Source organism: Narcine bancroftii, chromosome 1 (assembly GCF_036971445.1).
Source record: "Narcine bancroftii isolate sNarBan1 chromosome 1, sNarBan1.hap1, whole genome shotgun sequence".
NCBI lineage: Eukaryota > Metazoa > Chordata > Chondrichthyes > Torpediniformes > Narcinidae > Narcine > Narcine bancroftii.
The window spans coordinates 187,928,230-187,942,123 of NC_091469.1; the positions used below are offsets into that span (position 1 = coordinate 187,928,230).

At 40.2% G+C, this 13,894-nt stretch overlaps 1 protein-coding gene across 5 annotated transcripts in view; it reads right to left on the reverse strand.

The window, feature by feature from the left end:
* Positions 1-13,894, reverse strand: part of col27a1b (collagen, type XXVII, alpha 1b) — a 474,822-nt gene that overhangs the window by 349,673 nt on the left and 111,255 nt on the right. For all 5 annotated transcript variants that reach the window (XM_069885118.1, XM_069885099.1, XM_069885108.1 and 2 more), the window contains one exon: positions 12,361-12,414. In XM_069885118.1, coding sequence (XP_069741219.1) covers positions 12,361-12,414 — 54 coding nt within the window. The remainder of the gene's footprint in view (positions 1-12,360; positions 12,415-13,894) is intronic.

Consider the following 13,894-nt stretch of genomic DNA (forward strand, 5'->3'; position numbering starts at 1 on the left):
CTTTGTAGAGCTTTACGCTCAGAAGTATTGATATCCAATACCAGACTGTGATGCAGCCGGTCAGCACAATTTCCACCACACACCTGTAGAAATTTGCCAGGGTTTCTGGTGTCATACCAAGCCTCCACAAATTCCTAAGGAAGTAGAAGTGCTGACGTGCTTTCTTCATGATGCCATTAGTGTGTTGGGTCCAGGAGAGATCCTCTGAGATAGTGACTCCCAAGAACTTAGATTTGCTCACCCTCTCCACCTCTGATCCCCCTATGATCACTGGATTGTAAACCTCTGGTTTTCCCTTCCTGAAGTCAACAATCAGTTTAGTTTTGGTGACATTGAGAGCAAGGTTGTTGTTGGTGCACCATTCAGCCAAGTTTTCAATCTCCATTCTGTATGCTGACTTATCCCCTTTCTTTATACAACCCACTACCATAGGATCATCGGCAAATTTGTAGATTGTGTTATTGTTGTACCGAGCCACACAGTCGTAGGTGTAAAGTGTGTGGAGAGTGGGCTAAGAACGTGCTCTGGTACTGATGGAGATTGTGGAGATGTACTTACCAATCCTCACTAATTGTGGCCTGCAGATGAAGAAATCCAGGATCCAATTACAAGAGGGGGGGGGGGGCTTTGAGTCCTAGGTCTTGGAGTTTCCTGATCAATTTTGAGGTGTTAAATGTCAAACTGTAGTCAATCAAGAGCATCCTGATGAATGCATCTTCACTGTCCAGGTTTTCTAGGGCTTTGTGAAGAGCTAGTGAGATGGCATCCACCGTAGATGTATTACTACGATAAGTAAACTGGAATGTATCCATGTCACAGCTCAGACAGGAGCTGATATGCTTCAACCACCCTTTCAAAACCATCACTGTTGATGTAGTGCTACTGGTCAACGGTCATTAAGGCAGGTTACTCTGGTGTTCTTTGGCAGTGGTATGATTGACACATGCTTGAAAAAGGGGTGTACCACACCCTGCCAGAGTGAGATGTTGAGGATATCCATAAATCTGATGGTCAGCACAGATTTTGAATACTTGGCCAGGAACTCCATCTTGGCCAGATGTTTTCCTTGAATTCACTCTCCTGAAGGCAGCACACACATCATCCTCAGATACAGACAGGATGGGATCATCAGGGAATGTGGGGGTAAAGAAAGTTGGTTCTTCGTGGTTACTGTGGTCAAATCAGGCATAGAAGGCAGTATGTTTCTCTGGCAGCAAAGCTTTATTGTGTGTAACCATACCGGATTTGGTTTTGTAGCAGTTATGGTATTTAGGCCCTGCCAGAGCTGTCGAGTGTCCTTTTTTTGTTAACAGTTTCATCCAGAATCTCCACTTCATCTGCAAGATAGCTTTTTGGAGTTCATACCTGCTCCTTCTGTATTCATCTGGATCTCCAGACTTACATTCCTGTGATCTGGCTCTCAGCAAGTTCCGCACCTCATTGTTCATCCAGGGCTTCTGGTTGGGGAAAACCCTGAACATTTTGCTGGGGACACACTCATCCACAGCTGTTTTGATAAAGTCTGAGACAGACCTGGTGTAATTGTTCAGATTCTCAGCTGAGTCCTTGAACTCCACTGACCCGAGGAAGTTCTGTAACTGTTCTTCAGCCTCCTGTGACCACCTTCTAGCGGTCCTGATCTCCAAAGCCTCTCTTTTTAGGCTCTGTCTGTATTGAGGCAGAAGGTGCACAGCCAGGTGATCCAACTTGCCAAAATGCAGTCTCAGGAAAGATCAGTTGGCCTTCCTTAACTTGGTGCAGCATTAGTCAGCGTGCTGGGACCTCTAATACATAGACAATCAACCATATTGTTATATGGTGGCAGTTGGGCAGTGTTTTTTTGACACAGCCTATGTCAAGAAAATTAGATGACTGCAGATCTGTCCCTCATATTAAATCAAGTACAACACTGATATTCTTTCAAGGATCCAAAATGTTATTGTAGTGTCAAGTTGATATGCTTATAACAAATAGTTATGCTGCTTCTGACAATTAAATCATTGTATTTTGGGCAAATGGAACCTCATTTCAGGATATTAATGAGCATAATGCTGAAAGGGAAACTCAGGATTACAAGTACACAATGTTTATCCACATAACTAATGTTATGAGCCCAGAGGACCCCAAAATCCAGCAGCAATAGAAATTCACCAAGACAAATGGTTACTTCAACAAAAGTTGCTTTTAATTATCTATAAACCTGAAAACAGGATCAAACTTCAACTTATTACTATTAACAACTTAACCCCCTTCTAATTCTAAGTGTACATGTATGTAATGAGTGTATAATTCAGATAAGTTCTTTGATTCACAGTCCAATCTCACTTCTCACTCCTCCAAGTTCACTGGTATCAGGCAATTCTTATATTGTGCACAGAATTTAACATTTACAAATTTTACCAGGCCCCGGTGCTTGAAAGGTAAATGGTTACAACCCAGGAAGTCGGTTTTCAGAGAGAGTTTTGTTGCTCGTTGGACACCCACAACTGATTTTTTCTGATCAGCCACTTCAGTGTTTTGCTGAAGAAACTTTCCCCATCAGGATTTTCCAGATGATAACTTCTTTCTTCCAGGTCACTACAGAGTTCCTTTTTGTTTCCCTTATTTCAAGTGAAACATTATGCAGCCAGTCCTCTCCTTTTGTATGGACCACAAGGACTTTGATCAGACTGAACTAAGAACTTTCAACCCATCTTCAAAATGGTTTTTTTCCACAAGCTTGGCAGCTTGTCCTGTTCCAGTCCCAGTTGTTGCTGCTGAACTGTAGAACTGAATTCTCTCTCTCTCACACACAGAGAGAACCACACAACCCTCTTAGAACAGCAAACTGCTCAGACTTGGTTCATCTGTTGCTTTCCAAAACAATAATCCATTACTCCACAGCATGTCCAATTAACACCTACTTGTGAAGTCCTCATAGGCATTCTTCAAAGTTTTTGCAAAGGCACTCGGAGCCTGGACTGTCTGGCTTGAGCAGAGCTCTGCCATCTTAAATAAGATCTGCTTTGAAATGTTTACATCTGTATGTGACCTAAACTAAAAACCTAACACAATTTATCTCCTTTAAAACATATCTATATAAAATATAAAATATAGCATAATCAGTCACACTACATTATCCAATTTGTTGCAAGCAGAGTTTAAAGAGGGAATGAATGTATTACAATCCTCATAAATAATCCCAAATTGAGATATTAATGTGTGGTTTTGTCTGTAAGGACAATACTTAGTAATAATGTCTGAGCCTTCTGGTACATTCACAATCAAGCATATTACAGAAACCTCAATAATGGTCTATCCTAGAAGCCAGAAAGAAATAGCAGTCTCTTCCCTGGTGTCAATATTTACATTGTCTCTAAGGGCACACTTGGCATTAAAAGACTGAAGAAACAACCACTTTATACGAGCTTCTGGAACCAAACATAAATCTTTATTTATCTTGTGATACAATTGCCAAATTTCAGGCCATTATTAACAATAAAATTACATAATCCAGGGTTTTTGCTTTTTAAATATGTTAGCGCCTTTCATGGAACAACAATAAGTAATTGCCTATCATGCCAAATGCCAATTTGATTGTGGATCCACCACAGCAAAATTAAGCAGCATGTCAGAAAGAGACACTTTTCCTTCTGGGCTATATTGTGTCTGAACACAATTATGGAGAGCACCATTGCTGTTTTTTTTGGGAGAAGGGAGAAATATATATCACTGGGAAGAAATAGCCTGCATTTGATGACAGATTGAAGCTTGGATCTAGAGGCTAAAGTCTGGTAATAGAGATTGTTATAGTGGTCTGGTCATATGTAAAATGGGCCTTTAGGGAGGATGGACCCAGAGGACAGTTACTTGAGTGTGAATGAACAGAAAGGGTCCAAATCCATCCATCTCTCAAGGTCACCAAGCAGGCTGATAGATAGTTAAGAAGGCCTTTTCTCTTCTCTCTCCCCTCCTCTTTCCCCTTTTAAAAAATTTTTGTTTGAATATAATATTATTATTATTATTATTACCTGGACTATGATTATGGATTTGTTTATCTATTTATATAGTTGTCTTGTTATGCCAATTATTTAATAGCCATGTGTAACAATTCATAATGGATTTTTTTTTAAATTAAAAGAATAAGAAGGCCTATGGGATGATGGGCTACGTTAATAGTGGGATTAACTTCAAGAGTCAAGATGGTAATGTTGCAACTCTGCAAATCTCTGGTGAGACCACTCTTAGAGTATTGTGCTCAGTTCTTGCCACCTCATTATAGGAAGGAAGTGGAAGCTATGGAGAGGGTGCAGTGGAGATTTACCAGGATGATATCTGGATTGGAAAATAAGTCTTATGAGGCAAGGATAGCAGAACTGGGACTTTTCTGAAACAAAGGATGAGAGGAGACTTAATAGAGGTCTACAAGATCATGCGAGGATAGACAGCCAGCATATATTTCCCCAGGGCAGGAAGAGCAACCACTAGAGGACACGTGTACAAAGTGAAGGGAGGGTAGTTCAGAGGAGACATCAGGGGTAAGTTTTTTTCCCCCAAACAGAGAGTTTTGTCTGCCTGGAATGCCTTGCCATGGATGGTGGTGGAGGCTGAAACATTAGGGGTATTTAAGAGACTCTTAGACAGGCACATGGATCGAAGAAAAATAGAGGCTTACTGGGCAAGGAGGGTTTAGTACTTTTTTTTAAAAAAAGGAATATATGGTTCGGTGCAACATTGAGGGCCAACTGCCCTGTACAAAGCTGTTGTGTTCTATGTGAGGAGATAACAGATTAGTGCAAATGTTTGATTTTTGGAGATCAGTGTTCATGATCAGAGCCTTGGGGAGGGCCCAGAGATTGAGAGTTAGAAGATTCTGATTTGTTGGTTGCAACGGCGATAATGGAGTCAGAAGATAATTTTCCCTTTGAGGTATATGAAGGAAATTAAAAAAAGAAAATAGAAGAGCTAAAAGGTGTCGTGAAATGTGCTTGCCCAGGAGGGTTAAAAAGAATCCAGATACATCTTAAACAAAATTGGGAGTAAAAGGGTATTTACAAAAAGGGTAGATCCACTCAAAAACAAAGGAGGGGATCTATGCATACAGCCAGAGGAAGTAGGTGAAGACTTTAATAAATATTTTTATTAGAGAAGGGGATACTGATATTAGGTGGATAAGTTCCAAGGCCTGACAGGATATACCCCAGAATAATGAGGCAAGCAGGAAAGGAGATTCCTGGGGCCTTGACAGAGAAATTTATAGAACAGTACAGCAAAAATAGTCTGCTGGAGGAACTCAGCAGGTCTAGTTGCATCAGTGTGTGTGTGGGGGGTTGGGGGAAGGATTATTAATGTTTTGGGTCAAAACCCTTCATTCCTTTTTTGCCCTACTGATATTGCTCAGCCTGCAGATTTTATTTTGCTCCAGATTCCAGCATCTGCAGTCTCCTGTGTCTTCACAGAACAGTACAGTATAGAAAGAGGGCCTTCAGCCCACAATGTCTGTGCCGACCATGATGCTAATTTAAACTAATGGCATCTGCTTGCACATGTTCTACATCCTTCTATGCCTGGCAGGTTCATGTGCTTCGAGAAATGCTGCTATTGTATCTATTTCAATCATGTCCCCTGCATTCCAGGCACCGACCACGATGTAATTAAAACAAAAACTGATCTTCAAAGTCTCCTTTAAAATTTTCATCTCTCACATTAAAGCTAAACTCCCTAGCATTTGATATTTCTGCCCTGGGAAAAATACTCTACCTACCCTATCTATTCCTTTAATAGTGTTATCTACTTCTAACAGCTTCCAACACTCCAGAGAAAACAATCTAAGTTTGTCCAATCTCCCCAGAGAGGTCATACTCGCTAATCTTTGTCTCCTCTTCAGTCACAGTATGGCACCAAAGGACTGAAGAATACTAATCTTCTTCATTTACTTAAGAAGAACAACAGGGACAAATCAGAAAATTATAAGTTGGTGAGTTTTTCCATCGGTGGTTGTGGAAATTAATGATGAAGGTAGTTAGGGACAAAATTTGGAAAAGCATGAACATATTATGAATAGTCAATATGCCTTTGAGCAGGGAAAGGTCCGATTGAATATTTTGAGGTGACAAAGATAATTGATAAAGGTTGGGCTATTGCCTGTATAGGCTTTAGTGAAGTATGTGACAGAGTGGGCTGGACCAGAATATTAAGTCACATGGGATCCACAGCGAGTTGATAAATTTGATCTAAAATTGGCTTGGTCATTGGCAGGGGTAGGGGTATTTTTCTGATTGGAGGTCTGTAAACAGTGGTGTTCTGCAAGGACCAGTGCTGGAAATGATTTAGATGAAAATGTAAGTGTTCTGATAAGTGAATTTGCATTGGATACAAAAATGATTGGGTTTATGGATAGTGGGGAAGGTTATTAAAGGATAAAGTAAGATTATAGATCAGTAGGAAATCTGAGCAAAAAGTCAAATGGAATTTTTCTGGACAAATGTAAGGTGATGTATTTTGGAAGGTCAAATCAAATATATTATACAGTGAAGGCAGGACTCTTTGGAACGTAGATGTACAGAAGGGGCATGCTTGCCTTCAGTAGTCAGGGCCCAGGGTAAAAAAGAGGGGAACGTGTAGCAGCGGTATAAAATTTTGGTTAGAACACATTTGGAGTATGGTGTGCATTTCTGGTTGTCACATTACATGAAAAATATGGAAGCTTTGGAAAAGGAGCAGAAGAGGTTCACCAGGATATTGCCTGTATTGGAGTGTATTAGCTATAAGTTGTACAAGCTTGGACCGACTTTTGATGAACAATTTGATGGAAGTATCTAAAATTATGAGATGTATAGATGGAATGTCGAATCTTTATCCCAGGGTGAAAATGCCAAATATTAAAATGCATATGTTTAAGGTGGAGTGGGGGGGGGGGGGGGAGAAGGGTTGTTTTAAAGGATATTTGTAAGAATTTAAAAAAAACACACAAAGTGTTAGTACCTGGAAAATGCTGCCAGGGAGGTGATAGAAGAAGATACGATAAAGGCATTTAGCTAGACATGACCAGGGAGGTTGTAGAGGGATATGGATCATGTGCAGGCAGATGGAATTAGTTTGGATTTGCACCATTGTCAGTGGAGTCACAGATGGCCTATTTGAGTGCTACATTTTATGTTCTAGAATAGATAAGTGAAACCCAGTCAGTGTCATGTACCTGTACTGCCAGAAAGTCTTTAATAAAATTCCTTTTTCATTTCAGGTAATCCTTGGGCTCAATGGTGATTTGCTTTCACCCTGCTTTTCTGAGTTCTAAGGTAACTAAGGAGGCAAATGTGGGAACTGCAGACTCTTCTACAGCTGAAGAAGTGGTTGATTCTTTCCTCAAATTATGCAGGGCATGGTCCTTACTACCATCACAAAGGCTCCTGAAATGCTTTGAACATTTATAAAATGCACAATATTTACCCACTTCAAAAAAATACCTATGCCTGAAGTTGTTCTGGCTGTGCCTCATAGTATTTCCATGCATGTTAACCCTTTGGAATTAATGAGAATGTACATTTTCTCACAGAACCTTTGAACCCTATGTTGAATCTTTTCTTTCCTCTGTCCATCCAGTTATCTCTTCTCATGATAGAATTGGAACAGTGTGTCTATTTTGTGAATCTGGAGTCAGACATGCAAATGACAGTACATGAGTGCTTAAAAAAAAAAAGTTGAAACATTTAGCCAAACAGTATTAGTTGGTTACCATGGAACTAATGGCATTATGATCACTGGTCCCAAAATGTTCCCTAATTGACTCGTTATGTGCATGGTTTCATAACTCCAAAGGAAATGGGCCAATGACAACTTTCCTCAAGCAAAATATTTCAGTAACAATTGGGACTAGAGCAGTGATTCTCAACCTTTCCTTTCCACCCACATACCACCTTAAGCAATCCCTTACTAATCACAGAGCACCTATTGTATAGGGAATACTTAAAGTGGTATGTCAGTGGAAAGAAAAGGTTGAAAACCACTGAGGTGGATGATCCATTTTGGTTTCCACCCAAGACTCCAAAAATCACTGAACCAATTCTTCAATTCCAATTACTCCATTTGATATCAAGAAATATCAAGAAACACTATCACAGCAAAGGCTTTGGGGCCAGTCAACAATCTATCTCTAATACTGACACTCTTAGTACCAGAACTCAGAGTTGAATGCACCGTTAGAAATCAACAGATTGTATATGGTGGAAATTTTCTCTGGTGCATCTATTTCAATTCAAGGAGTATTGTAAGAAAGGCAGACAAGCTTAGATTAGCATTGTGAAATTATGACATTGTGGTCATTAGTGAAACTTGGTTGCAGGAGGGGCAGGACTGGCACCTCAATGCACCAGGCTTTTGTTGCTTTAGATGCCATAGGATGGGGGAGGGAATGAAAAGAGGGGTGGCATTGCTCATCAGGGAAAATATCACAGCTATGCTCAGGCAAGACAGACCAGAGGGATCATCTACTGATCACAGTGGAGCTGAGGAAGGGGAAAGGTATGACCACAGTCATGGGATTGTATTATAGTCCACACAATAGTCAACAAGAATTGGAGGAGCAAATCTGTAGAGATATAGCATACAGGCGAAGGAAACATAAGGTTGTGACAGTAGGAGATTTTAATTTTCCATATTGTGACTGGGCCTCCCATACAGTAAAAGGCCTGGATGGCTTGGAGTTCATCAAATATGTTCAGGAAAGTTTTCTAAATCAATATATAGAGGTACAAACTAGAGAGAATGCAATACTAGATCTCCTATTAGGCAACGAGACAGGACAGGTGACAGAAGTACGTGTAGGGGAACATTTTGGCACTAGTGATCATAATGCCATTAGTACCATGGTAATTATGGAGAAGGATAGGTCTGGGCTTCAGGTTGAGATTCTAAATTGGAGAAAAGCCAATTTTGAGGAAATGAGAATGGATCTAGAATGCATAGATTGAGATGTGCATGATAGTAGAGAACCTTCAAAGGTCCTTCAATATATAGAGGTACCAACTAGAGAGAGTGCAATAGTGGATCTCCTATAAGGGAATAAGGCAGGAGAGGTGACAGAAGTATGTGTAGGGGAATATTTTGGGTCCAGTGAATTTTGAGAGTACAGAATTTGTATGTTCTTGTCAGGATTAAAAGCAAAATTAGCAGGCATAGGGAAAAAGGTATAATCAATTTGAAGCAAATGATATACTTCAGGAGTGTGTAACATGTAAGTAAAACCTCAAGAAAGAAATCAGGAAGGATAAAAGAAGACATGAGGTTGCTTTAACAGACAATGTGAAGGAAAATCCTAAGGTTTTCTACAGGTTTATTAAGAGCAAAAGGATAGTACAGGACAAAACTGGTCCCCTTGAAGATCAGAGTGGTTGGCTTTGTATGGATCAAAAAGAGATGGGGAGATCTTAATTGTTTTTTTTTCCATCAGTATTCACTCAGGAAACAGGCACAGAGTTGTGAGAAGTAAGGAAAACAAGCAGTGAGGTCATGGAACCAGTACAGATTAAAGAGGAGGAAGTGCTTCCTGTTTTTAACCAAATAAGGGTAGATAAATGCCCAGGGCCTGACAAGGTATTCCCTCAGATCTTGAGGGAGGCTAGTATAGAAATTGCAGAGGCTCTGGAAGAAATATTTAAGATCTCCTTAACCACGGATGTGATATTGGAAGATTGGAGGGTAGCTCATGTTGTTCCGTTGTTTGAAAAAGCTTCAAAAGTAACTCTGGGAATTATAAGCCAGTGAGCCCAACATCAGTAGTAGGAAATTTAGTGGAAGGTGTTTTAGGAGATCGGATATACAATTATTTGGATATGCATTGACTGATTAGGGATAGTCAACATAGCTTTGTGTCTGGTAGGTAGTGTTTAAACAATCAGAGTTTTTTGAGGAGGTTACCAGGAGAGTTGACAGGCTGTGGATGTTGTCAACATGGAGTTTTTTTGAGGAGGTTACTAGGATGCTCGAAAGGCTGTGGACCTTTGACAAGGTCCCACATGGAAGGTTAGTCAGTAAAGTTCAGATGCTATATATTCATGGTGAGGTAGTGAACTGGATTCAACAATGGCTGGATGGGAGAAGCTAGAGAGTACTGGTGGATAATGGCTTCTCAAATTAGAGACCTATGACTAGTGATGTGCCTCAGGGATCGGTGCTGAGACCATTGATGTTTGTCATCTATATCAATATTTTTGATGATAATGTGGTAAATTGGACCAGAAAGTTTGTAGATGACACTAAGATTGGAGGCATTGTGAACAGCAAAGAAGGTTTTCAAAGCTTGCAGAAAGATCTGGACCAGCTGGAAAAATGAACTGAAAAATGACAAATGGAATTTAAAGCAAACAAGTGTGAGGTGTTGTATTTTGGAAGGACAAATCAAGGTTGGACATTCACGGTAAATGGTAGGGCACTGAGGAATACGGTAGAACAAAGGGATCTGGGAATATAGAAACAGAATTTCCTGAAAGAGGCATCACAGATGAATAGACATATTAGCCAAAGAATTGAGTATAGGAGTTGGGATGTTATGGTAAAGTTGTATAAGACATTGGTGATGCCAAATTTGGAATATTGTATACAGCTTTGATCACCTAACTACAGGAATGATGGTGGCAAACCAATGTTTGTATATTTAACTATCTAGGCACACCCAGTACCTGTGGCTCCTCCCAGAGACTCCTGAATAAAGATGACTGTCCCACAGCATCCTCCCCAGTTCAGTACAGTCGACCATCATGGACATGTCTCCATTCTATTGTGAATAAAAGCCTATCTGTTTTGCATAACTTCAAGTCTTTTGGAGTTATTGATGGTGCATCAAAGATATCAATAAGTAGAAAGAGTGCAGGGAATATTCACAAACTGAGTTACAGGGAAAGTTTAAACAAGTTAGAATTTTATTCCTTGGAGTGCAGAACAAGGAGGAGATTTGATAGAGGTATTTAAAATTATGAGGGGGACAGACAGAGTAAATGTAGATAGGTGTTTTCCACTGAGGGTAGGTAAGATACAAACCAGAGGACATGGATTAAGAGTGAAAGGGGAAAAGTTTAGGGGGAACATGAAGGGAAACTTCTTCACACAGAGTGGTGGGAGTGTGGAACGAGCTGGCTACTGAAGAGGTGAATGCAAGCTCAATTTTAACATTTAAGAAGAATTTGGACAGGTACATGGATGGGAGATGTATAGAGGGCTATGGACTGGGTGCAGGTCAGTGGGACTAAGCAAAAAAAATGGTTCAGCACAGACTAGAAGGGCCGAAAGGGCCTATCTCTATGCTGTAATGCTGTAATGTTCTATGATTCTAACTAACTGTTTGTTCCTGTACAATTACAAGATAGGTGTGTGACAATAATGTGTCCAGGTATGTGCAGGGATGACCATCCCTCATTACACATTAATAGTTCAGTAGTGGAGAGAGTAGAGAGCACCAAGTTCCTCAGAGTCCACTTAAGGAATGACCTATCCTGGACACACAAGATTTCCCCACTTGTCAGGAAAGCGCAACAGCAACTGCCCTTCCTGAGATCACTAAGGCAGGCAAGGCTACTGGCCACTTTCCTATCAACTTTCTACAGCCGCTTTATTGAGAGTATCCTGGCCGGCTGCATCACTGTGTGGTACAGTTGCTGTAGAGCATCAGATCGGAGGTCAATCCACAGGACCATAAGAGCAGCAGAGAAGATCACTTGGGTCTCTTCCCCACTTCAATAGTATTTACAGGGATTATTGTCTAAAAAGGGCTTGCAAAATCAGTGAGGATCCTCACCACCCTGCAGACAAAACTTACAACTTCTCCCGTCGGGAAAGAGATGCAGGAGTATCAGAGCCAGAACCAACAGATTGAGAAACAGCTTCTTCCCATGGCAGCGAGAATGCTGAACGACTGATCAACTGCTCATCCGTGACTCAACTATTTATTATGCATATATTATTGATTTATTTTAATATTTGTATAATAGTACTGTGCATTTGTATCATTTGCCTGAATGTGTGTTTGCAGGAGAATGAATGTTTCATCGGGTTGTACTTGTACAATCAGATGCTAAATCAACTTGAACTTGAAAAGTGCTCCAACAAGCCTGACTTCTTTCAGGTCAACCTCATCTTGTCTCCAAGTTACAAATTTGCACCATGTGTCAGCAGCATTCAATGACAAATGCTCCTCTCACAACAATTAATGGCACACATCTATTTACTTGGGTGAATTAAAAATAAACAAGCATATGAAATCAGGTCACTTGTAAACCCCAATATGCTTCATTATTCACTTTACATTTGAATTCTAGCTCAAAAAACACGCAACATACATGCACAATGTATTTCAATTTATTGCAAAATCTAGTTTAATAAAGGACACACCTTCATTCCCGGGGGACCAGGACGGCCAGGGTTTCCATGGGGTCCTTGGCGACCCTGTGAAATGAAAACAGAAAGAACGACAGGAATCAGCAATTGTATTTCTCAATTTGAATAGCATATTGCACATCAATAAAGGACATTTTTTTCATTGTAAAGAGGCCAAAGTTGAGATTGTTTAATCATTAAAAGTGATGCATTCCATACAACTCATAGTTGATATATTATCATACTAATTCAAATTTGTGGCATTTCCAATGCAAGCCCAAAACATAGAACACCACAGCACAGAAAACAGGCTCTATGGCCCTTCTAGTGTATGCCAAACTATTATCCTGCCTAGCCCCACTGACGTGCACCCAGTCCATAGCCTTCCATACTCCTCTGATCTAGGTACCTGTCCAAATTTTTCTTAAATTTGAAAATTGAGCCTGCATTCACCACTTCAGCTCATTCCATGCTCCCACTTCTTTCTGTGTGAAGAAGTTCCCTGTAAACTTTTCCTCTTTCACCCTCAACCCATGTCCTCTGGTTTGTATCTCACCTAACCTCAGTTAAAAAAAAAGCTTACGTGCATTTACTCTATCTCTCTATCCACCTCATAATTTTATTTTCCTCTATCAAATCTCCCCTCATTCTTCTACAATCCAGGGAATAAATTCCCAACCTGTTTAAGCTTTCCCTTAAGTCCCAGTCACATCCTAGTAAATCTCCTCTGCACTCTTTCAATCTTACTTAATTCTTTCCTATAGTTAGGTGACCAAAACTGCACATAATACTCCAAATCTGACCTCACCAATGACTTATACAAGTTTACCATAACATCCCAACTCCTATACTCTATACTTTGATTTATGGTTCAGTATTCCTAAAGCTATCTTAACAAATCTATCCACCTGTGACACCACTTTCAGGGAATTATGTATCTGTATTCCCAGATCTCCCTGCTCTACAGCACTCGTCATCTTGTATGTTCTTTCTTGGTTTGTCCTTCCAAAATGCAACACTTCATAGTTGACTACATTAAATTCCATCTGTCATTTTTTCATCCTGTTCAGATCCTTCTGCAAGCTTTGAAAGCCTCCATCACTGTCCACAATGCCTCCAATCTTTGTGCCATCTGCAAACTTGCTGATCCAATTTACATTATCATCTAGATCATTGATCTAGATGAATTACAACAATAGTCCTAGCACCGATCCTTGAGGCACACCACTAGTCACAGGCCTCCAGTCTGAGAAGCAATCATCCACCACCACACTCTGGCTTCTCCCATATAAGCCAATGTTGAATCTCATTTACTACCTCAACGTGAATACCAAACGTCTGACTCTTCCTGACTAACCTTGTCAAATGCCTTACTAAAGTCGATGTAGGAATCATCCACAACTGAGAAAACAACTGTGAAGCTATGTGAAATGGAGATGTTTCCAATTTATTTTTTTCCAAGTGCGAACACTGGTATTTTGCTTAGCACTGAACTCAATGAGGGAGTTTTGTGCATTCATGACATTGCACCCATTCTATGCCAAAACTG